This window comes from Brachyhypopomus gauderio, chromosome 11 (assembly GCF_052324685.1).
Source record: "Brachyhypopomus gauderio isolate BG-103 chromosome 11, BGAUD_0.2, whole genome shotgun sequence".
Taxonomy (NCBI): domain Eukaryota; kingdom Metazoa; phylum Chordata; class Actinopteri; order Gymnotiformes; family Hypopomidae; genus Brachyhypopomus; species Brachyhypopomus gauderio.
In genome coordinates, this window is record NC_135221.1 from 6,520,375 (window position 1) to 6,530,374 (window position 10,000).

Below are 10,000 nucleotides of genomic sequence, written 5' to 3' on the forward strand. Positions count from 1 at the left end.
GTTTTTTTTGTTTTTTTACATGAAAAGCATAGGTTTTCTTGTGTGTAGTCTCTCTGACAGGGCTCTGGCGTAATGGTCTAGAATTTTAACATTTAACAGAGAAAAACAAGAGGAATTTACCTTGTTACCTTGTCAGGACCAGTAAAATATTCCTGACAAAATAAAGTACTTTTTCACGAAGCAAAAAAACGTAGCTTTGTTTTTCGTTACCATAGTTAAGGTGAGGATTCTTATTAGGATTACGTTAGGATTTCTATGGTTTCTTAGAAAATTCTTATTATTTGTAGGTTGTTATCTATATACAGTATAGTACTCAGGCAGTGCTAGTGGTTTTAGTGTCACGATAATCATCCATTTCTGATCATCTACCTTGTCACAAAACCTCAAAAAAAGCATTTAAATATCTATATAAATGCGTTTTGTTGCAGTGATACTAAAGATTTTCTGTTCATTCATCTGAGCCAGATGAGTAAACAATCACATTTTCATCTAGGGAAGCGCTGTACAGCTAAGGTCAGCCTGACAGGTCTCTCCAGGTCTTCTGCTTGACTGCTTGCAACTTTGTCCATAAGAGCTTCCATAATCCATTATTGGTGGCTCAATTAATGTCATTTGTGACAATTGCTTTACCATTAGCAGTTTCCATAATAAAACGGTTTGACTTTGGCACATCCGAGCGTAGCTTCTTTACACTCAATCTCATTTCTTTGCTGTCAACAGCAGTAATTTCTGCACCGTTTCCCCCACCGCGGTGTCGCCTCTCCCTCTGCCGGGTCTAATTCTGGCCATATTTTAGGAAGCTGTACAGTTGTTCCCCTCAGGTCAGGGTCTTGGGCACTGTGCCCCGTTCTGCTGTTAACTGCCTTCCAGGAGCTTGGTTGAATTGGAGGCAAATTCACCGGTGTCGCTCGGACGAGAAGAGGCATCATGGCTACCGGGCGGAGGAACACGTGCCTGTGTGATCCCTGTTAGCTTCAGTGCTATTTCAGATGGTGTACCGAGACACTTCCTTCCTCAGACAGACAGAGGAGTAATGCTCGTCTTTTGTCCTGTATGAAGAGGAGACAAGCTCTCACGAGTGTGTGTGTGTGTGTGTGTGTGTGTGTGTGTGTGTGTGTGTGTGTGTGTGTGTGTGTACGCACACACGTGAAAGAGGAAAACCTTGTTGATAATCCTTCTGTTCTGTCTCTGGGAGGTATGGCATTGGAAATTTGCAACAGCTCCTGGTCGACTATACAGTTCTAGGTCATGATAAACACTTTGACAGCAGCCTTGACTATAATGACTATATTATGACTATTATGAGTTTTGACTATGTACGTTTAATTTGTCGTCATGTGGTATGCAGGCTGAAACCTGAGAACTAGTTTGAAGGCACACATTCATGGTTAAATAGTTTACCAGGATGTTGCAGGTGTGAATCTCTTCATGGCAACTCTGTCCTATAGGTTTACTGCCTAGTTGTACGAGCCCTGTAGTTGCACCCTTGAAATAAAGCATATCCTCACTGTCTGTTCATTTAGGCTTTACATTCTCTTTCTCTCTCTTTGTCCATTTCTATCTCTGCCATGTTTCTCTGGTACTCTAATATTATTCATTCTGCTTCTCCTCCATGACTCCCTCTCTCTCTAGTCCTGTGACAAGCTTTCCAACAATTTCTCCCCCCTCATTCCATCTCTCTCTCTCTCTCTCTCTCTCTCTCTCTCAGTCTGTCTGACTCTCTCTATATCTCTCTCTCAGTAGGTGTATCCCAGAAGAGTTTGATGAGAGGTTGGTCTCTCCTATGGAGAGAGAGTGCCGGAGCATTCCACATTCACATTCTCTTTCCCTCTCTCTCACGCACACATACAAACACCCTTCTCAGACACACACACACACGCTCAAACACTCCCGAGCACACGCGCACATACATGCGTGTTCCCTGCGATTTCCACCGAACACTCCACACTCCCCACCTCAGCATGGCAGACCACAGGAAAGGAACGAGGGATGAAAAGGAGAAGAAGGAGAGAGAGGCAAAGGACGGAGCGTGGCAGGGAGGAAAGAGGAACGGGAGAGGCACTCGTTTATCGGCATGTGGGGGATGTGGAAGTATGTGACACTGCTGAAGTTATGGGTGTGAGTGTGTGTGTGTGTGTGTGTGTGTGTGTGTGTGTGTGTGTGTGTGTGTGTGTGTGTACATTTGTGTGTGAGAAAAAGGATGAGAGAAAGAAACTGAGAACAGGAGGGATAAAGGAAAGCAAGAAGTCAAAGGGTTCATTGAGCCCTGGCATGGAGCTGGAAGACTGACGTGTGTCTCACGTGTGACTCGTCTTGTTTCTAGAAGCTTCACCACCGCTTTACGTAACTCACGTGTCCTTTTAGCGTTTCCCGTAGTGGGACTGGGGACCGGCAGCTGTCGGACGGAGCCTTACTGCTCCACCTCTGTCCTCCACAGTTGAGGTGAAACGTGAGGACGGTAGAGGGCAGGCGTGCTGGCTGGGTGGAAATGGGTTCTGGACGTTCGCATCTCCGGGAGTGAGGTCGGGATTCCCATCGTGGTGGGGGGATGAGGCTGATTGGTTCTGCTCAGCCTTGATGGCTTTGGGCATGCGTTCATTTAATTTATTTATTCACACATTTTACCGTTCTGTCGCTGGCCTAAACATCAGGCTTTTAAAGATTATCTGCAGATGTTGATCACGTTATCTGGCTTTTATGTGAATTGTCTTCCAGCAGAATTTCTTCTGTCCTGTGGCACTCAGTGTGTGTGTGTGTGTGTGTTCTACCTGTCTGACCTAATAGTTTCCCCAGTCCGGGGGACCTGAAATTGTGCTGTACACTGGGAGGGGTCTAGGGTGAATGTTATTGAACTAACCTGTGGTTTCTAGACAGTGTGTGTGTGTGTGTGTGTGTGTGTGTGTGTGTGTGTGTGTGTGTGTGTGTGTGTGTGTAGGGGGGATGGGGTGCATGCCAAGCCATGCATTAGCTCCTGACCAGACCCCATCTCTGAAGGACAGACTCTGCTTAGACAGCATGTTTATTTCTCTTCAAATGTTTTTGTAATGTTAATACAAGGCACACGCTTGTGTGTAGTTTTAAGTGTGTATGTGTGCATATGTGTGTGTGTGTGTGTGTGTGTGTGTGTGCTTGTATGTGAATGCGTTTGCGTTGCGTGCATTTTTGTAATCTCAGAAGTGTGTGTTTTTGTTTGCGTGCGTGTACGTGTTTAATCTCAAAAGTGTATGTGTGTGTGTGTCCCAGAAAAATGCAACGTATGACTCTCTCTCTTTCTCTCTCTCCTCCCATCCCCCCTTTTAGCTAGAGTGATAAAACTCTATCAGAAAATGCTGATTTGAGCGAAAGCCCTCATGCACAACTGCAGTGTAGTGCAGCTTCTCAGTGATACACTCACTTTCATGGGCATCCACGTGCACACACACACACACACACACACTCACACACACACACACACACACACACACACACACACACACACACATACAGGTTTGTCCATTATACCTTGATTAAAACAGAAAGCTCAGTGTGAAAGCCGATTTCTGCGCACACTGCAGCATAACCAGCCAGAGATGAAGGACCCGGTAGCTGTGTGATGAAGACGAGCTATGAACAACACGTTCTTCTCTCCACAAAGCCATTCTCAACGTAGCAATTGTGCATTTAAATGTTTCTGTACCACTAATTGTGAGGGGTGGAAGAAGCTCTTTTTCTGGCTTCTTGTTGAATTTGTTGTTGGTTGTTTGTGTGTGTTCGTTAAGCAGGCTGGGAAATCCAGTCGAGCTCGTTAGGTTGTTCACAAACACTGAGGAGAACAGTTGGACATGCTCAAGGGTTTGAGGAGCAGAACTTCATTCCTGCTGTGTGTGCACGCGTGTGCACGTGGCGCTACGATTGTGAGAATGCTGCGTGGATGCGTGCGTGTGTTTAAGAATGTTCGTGAGACCGTGTGTGTCTGTGCATGGATGCATGCAAGTGTGAGGTTTTCTGTCTGTGTCTGTGTGTGTGGGTGTGTCCATGGTGTGTTCGTATCTTAGCAAGTTTGTTAGAGCATTTGTGTGTGTGTGTGTGTGTGTGTATGTGTGTGTGTATGTGTGTGAGTTCTCTGCAGATGCAAGCCTGACCTTGCAGCATATTGAGACTCAACATAGTCTTTTGTCTGCAAGAGAGTGAGAGTAAAAGAGGAAAAGAAAAATACAGAGAGGAAAAAATGAGAAAAGGGGAGAACGGAGAGAAATATTGAAGTAATAAAAGCAAGCAATATGTGTTATGGGTGTGTGTGTGTGTGTGTGTGTGTGTGTGTGTGTGTGTGTGTGTGTGTGTGTGTGTGTGTGTGTGTGTGTGTGTGTGTGTGTTGTAAGTGTATCTGTATATTGTGTTGTGTATATGTTGCATTTGTGTGTGTTGTGTTGTATCCATGTGTGTGTGTATTCTCACATTTTTGTGTCAGATATGCACCTTTTAAATGAGCTAGTTTAGTCAGCTTTACTCAGAGTAGTTCAGTCACTGCTGCATGTAAGGTCTGTGAGATTTTCCTAATCCTTGTCAGAATGGCGGACAAATCCTCTCTGTTTCTTACACAGACACGTAGCTAAGCTTGTTTGCCATTGCAGCTGCTATTAAAATGAGTGACACCTTCCAGAGTGCTCACACACTCCCTGTGTCTTCATCTCTGAATCCACTCGTCCAGGCTGTCTTGTGGAGCTGCTTCAGACATTCACATTCACCTGAAAACCCCTGACACAAACGAGCCCGAGACTGACCGGCTCATTCCAAGCTTATTCTAGCATCTGTATCGATATCTTGGTTACATTTTAAGATTAATAGTTTGAAAGATGAAGTAGCAATGTGCTAATTGAGTGTGTGTGTGTGTGTGTGTGTGTGTGTGTGTGTGTGTGTGTGTGTGTGTGTGTGTGTGTGTGTGTGTGTGTGTATGTGTGTGTGTGTGTGTGTGTGTGTGTGTGTGTGTGTGTGTGTAAGCATGTGTATGACAGAGAGGGTGTGAGGAAGCTGAGGGGTGGAGTTGTGAAAGTGTGATTTCAGTGAATATGACAGAGTGAAGAGAGTGAAAGGGAGTCTGGGGATGTGAGAGGGAGGAGAAAGATCATAGCTGCTTCAGTCTCTCCAATCGCTTGTAGTCTCCCACTAAAGCAAGGCCCTATGCCATTAAAGCAAGTGTCTTAACCTTCCTTCAGTCAGACGTGTTTTTATAGGAATGTTAAGAAACAAGGTCAAACAACATTTGATGCATTGCTCTTTTAGTCTATGAAGCATACAATAGCATTTCAGTTTCACTGCATTTTGCAACCAATCTAGGACAGTTCTTTCACAATGAGCACGAGCATTGATTTTTATAAATGTGTGTGGGTGTATGGTTGTGTGTGGGTGTGTGTGTATGTGCATGTTCATGTTTGAGTATGAGCAAGAACTATAGGCTAGTTCTTTGGTCTTTTGAATCGTCTATGGTTTTATTATTTTTCACACTATTCCGAAAACATAAATGTATATGAGAATGTAGAATCTAGAGCGGTGTGCTTCTGGATGGATTATTCTACAAGGGAAACTGTGAGAAGATGAAACACATTCATCTCTTTTCCCCCACGCCTGTTCCCCTTGTCCTCCTCTCTTTCAGCTGGCCACCATTTCCCCACCAGGCTACGTGTCTTTGTCCTGTCCATGCTTTCAACACACTTCCTTTTCAGCTGTCATGCTATCATTCTGCCTCTTCCTTCATCACTGGGTCTTTCTTGGTCATCTGTCATCCTTTTTTGTCTCATTAATTGTTATGTTCAAACTCTGTTCTCTCTCTCTCAATTAAATTACATTCAAATTGCTTTATTGGCGTGACAAATAATGGTTCATTTGTATTGCCAAAGCTTGGGTTACAGAGTTTGATAGTATTACAAGTGCCCTAGAATGCATTTATTCAGTAGTTTTAAATCATTTTCTAATGTCTATATTGAAGGTATGTGACTTTGGTCAGGGTAAAATATGGTTTTCCACACCTTTTTGGAACTGTATGATTTGGCCTTGCATGAAACAAGTTTTATCTTTTGATATTGATTGGATGGCAATGGACAATTTAGACATTAAAACGTAGCTTCATGTTTGAGCCTGCATCACAGGATATTTCAGTTCTCAAACTAAGCTGATCGATCAGATATCATTCACACTAGAGAAGCTACCTGATGTTAGCTAGAAGAAGCTAGCTATTGGTCTAGATTGGATATCTCTAAGCAACACAATTAGCTAGCTAGTTACCTTCTGTGTTATGTCTTGCTGATGAAATAGAAATGAGAAATGACAAAGTAGATTGACAAAGATTAATCTTATACTGTAATGTCTTTTGATATAATTGGTATCAGCTGTTGGCTAGGTTTTAGCTAGTTAGTTCACAACTAAACCTTCAATACAAGACAAAAAAGTGGATGAAATGGCCACAGCATGGCAGGCAATCTAGCTACTTACAGTTTGTGGTCAGGGTTGTTATACCAATAAAGTTTGTAACTATCCTACTTTTCAGATGCTGAACGGCATCTTCTCGGTATGGTCAAACTTTTGAAAATGTGTCCGGAGTGAAATGTGCAGAGCAAACTATTACTCAGGCAAAAATTGTTAACAGTTTATGATTTTTGGAATTGGTCCATATTGCGACTCAGTTTTGCTTTTGAGAGGGTTTGCATTTGAAGCAGATTACAACAGAGTTTGAGGTTCACTTGTATGTCAGTTCCACATACCGAACTGTCCTCATTCAACTATGCCATAGTAAATACAGTGTTCCATTATTTGGCATCTTTAAAGAATAATGCAGCAAGAAGTTAAACATTACATAGTTTGTGAAGAAGAAATTTAAGATGAAACTTGGTTGTTCGTTACTAGGATTGGAGGAACAAAAGCGTCATAAGCAACTAAAGTGTAGAGTTTGTGTTATAGTGAGACAGTGAGTTTTTTCTGTGTGTGTCTCCAGGGCTTCGTCACTCACTGTCCCTTTCATTGTGGCAGACGAGGATGTACTGTTCTGCTAATGTATAATGTACAGTACTCCTTGTGTTCCCCTAGCAGATGTGATCATTTCTGAATCTCTCTCTCTCTCTCTCTCTCTCTCCCCCTCCCTCCCTCTAGCATCAGCTCCGAAGGTAAAGCCCATGCGTTCTCAGTGGGTGGCGGAGGGTGATCGGGTCACCCTGAAGTGTGAGGCTCAGGGCAACCCCAGGCCTTCTTTCCGCTGGTTCAAGGATGGCAGTGAACTCCGCAAGAGCAAAGACGTCAAAATCAAAACTAACAAGTAAGACAACCACGCCCTTACACACTCGCACATAAACACACAAATGTATACACACGATATCCAGAGCCATGCAACACCCAAACAAACACACACACACTCACAAACACACATTTACAAACCAATGCACAAAACAGATCAAAACGCAGTCACATATGTAAAGACACAGAGCTAACCTTAAAATCAGAAGTGTTAAAAACCCCATTTCCTTTCAACACCACTACAGTTTTGCCCCAGTTCATAAATATAGATTTTTGGGGAGTGCATCACGCGTCTGCACAACTCTCTGCCTGCAAAAAGATCAACTTAGAGATGCACTAAGGTGCTCCCAGAAAGACGGTAAGTTTTTCATAGCGCTACCCTTTAGACCACGTCTAGTACCTCACTGATGCAGTATTGCCTTGCGGAGTATTGTTTGGGCCAGTGGCTCCTGGCCTTTTGCTTCAGAGTAATCCTGAACTGCAAAGTCTGCCATTTCTCCTGCTGAAAACATGCCATTCAGTTGAGGTAATTAAAGCACCTTTATGAGATGAATCATGTGTGTTTGAGCAGGGCCTGATCAGCACTACACGACCAGGACTGAGGCAAACTGGTACAGGCTACTGGGAAGTAATAATGAGGTCCAGTTTGTCATGTTCGTTTGTAACGAAAGCTCCATCAAAGCCAGCAGTGCTGTAAATGTATTTTGTCCAAATCAAACGTGCTGCTCACGGATCGCAAACTGCATTAAGAAAACCTACTTCTGTTTTAAATGACCCAATGATAAACCCCTAATAGCTGCTGACGGGATAGTGGACAAATAAATTCAGTGAGACCTTGATGTATATGTGAAGTGAGGGATTTTGAGGTGACATTCCTGTGAGGTTCGTCTATGGGCGTTTGTGCACTAGCTGAGCACACGTACACGAGGACGGGGTCACGCACGTGCGCGAGGACGGGCCGCATGCACTCCTTAACGTTTCTCTCCTGCTTCACTGCAAAAAGCGCTGATGTTCAAGATTCTGCGGGAACCGGATCACTCTAACAGGATTGCCTGCTCAGAGCTCCCTGCGAAATATCTGTGTGTGTGTGTGTGTGTGTGTGTGTGTGTGTGTGTGTGTGTGTGTGTGCGTGTGTGTGTGTGTGTGTGTGTGTGTGTGTGTGTGTGTGTGTGTGTGTGTGTGTGCGTGCGTGCGTGTGTGTGTGTGTGTGTGTGTGTGTGTGTGCGTGCCTGTGCGCGCCTGTATGCCTGTGTGTACCTTTGTGAGTGTGTGTGTTTGTATAGACACACAGAACTAAAGTACAGACATATACACATCCAGACCAAGTGTGAACAGGGTGGTATATGGGGGAGAGGAGAGCAGACTCTAAAGTTATGGGAGGTGCAGTGTATAACAGGGGAGGAGATTCACTGTCATCTGGGCTGCAGTCATTCTGCCTGTACAACTCTCTGTCAGGGAGTTAACAGTGCGGGCACTAGGCAGAGAACATTGTTATCATCATTTGGATAGAATAACCTAAAACTCTACTGAGACTCATCAAATTGTGTGATGCTAAAGAGCTGAACTGAGTGGATAGAAGCAAAGCTGTTTTGTAACACTATTCTCTAAGATTAGTAATTATTATTTAAGAGACATTCTGTTACATTCAAAGAACTAGACCATATGTGAGTATCTCTCAGAGGTGAACATTCCAGGTTCCCAGGATTTTACTCAAGCTTGCTGGATTTTCTAATTAGTGTAATCCAGGTAAAATTAGTGCAATCAACACTATTCAAGAAGCCTGAGCAAAATCTTGGTGAAGACTTTTACTTTCTGAACCAGGAATGCCCACCTCTGGTATCAATCACATAGAGGTTAGAACATTGTATTTGTGTTTGGAGAGGTTCTGGCCACTAGTGGAGGTTACCTCTTACAGAAACCTCTTCTTCACTGAAGAGGAGAAGTCAGAAACACCTTTGTTGAGATTTTTTCCAAATGCCATGAGGAAACCTAGTGTGTTGTTGTATTGAGGATAAAGGTGTGTCAGTAGCTAACAGATCCATTCAAATGACATTCAAATGACATTCAAATGTACTCACATGCTTCTTTCTTCACTCCCTCCATGCAGGAAGAACTCAAAGATCCAGATCAGCCGAGTGAGACTGGAGGATTCTGGGAACTACACGTGTGTGGTGGAGAACTCGCTGGGCAAGGAGAACTCCACCAGCTACGTCAACGTCCAAAGCAGTAAGAGCAGAACCCTTAATTCAGCCGAACCCTCCTAGGGCTTCTCACTGTCTTGGCTCTTATAGGGCCTGCTTGGGTGAGACTCTGTGTCTCTAGGAGACTGTTGATTGTTGTACTGGTAAGTCAGTGGCAGCTTGTTGTTTGGTGTGTGATGTGTGCTGGAGCGTCTACTGTTCTAAGGCCCTGTGCACTGGCTGGTTAACCCACGTGTGTCCCCTTCTAGAGATCGATGGCGATCGAACAAGCCAGGCCAGTGCCAGTCAGACAGTGCCAGGCTTCCTCCCCGTAATGCTGGGCTACTGCCAGGGAAAAGAACTGTGGGAAACGTAGGCTGAGGAGACAAAAATATGGAGCTGAAATCGTGTCAGGCACTCTGTAAGCCAAGCAAGCAGTGGAGGCGAATGTCGGAGTAAAGGGGGGTGGGGTTGTGTACCAGAACATGTCGTGCAATATTCCTTCTTCCTTGGGTTCCTTTCTATCTCGTTGACTGATTTGCATGTTTGGCTTCACCAGT

At 44.1% G+C, this 10,000-nt stretch overlaps 1 protein-coding gene across 3 annotated transcripts in view; it reads left to right on the plus strand.

Moving 5' to 3' along the window:
- The window catches only part of nrg2b (neuregulin 2b), a 36,731-nt gene that overhangs the window by 8,202 nt on the left and 18,529 nt on the right, over nt 1-10,000 (plus strand). For 2 of the 3 annotated variants that reach the window (XM_077021337.1, XM_077021338.1), the window contains exons 2-3: nt 7,120-7,282; nt 9,368-9,486. In XM_077021337.1, coding sequence (XP_076877452.1) covers nt 7,120-7,282; nt 9,368-9,486 — 282 coding nt within the window. Of the gene's footprint in view, nt 1-1,793; nt 2,092-7,119; nt 7,283-9,367; nt 9,487-10,000 lie in introns of those variants that run through there. The other variant, XM_077021339.1, reaches the window with a different exon arrangement.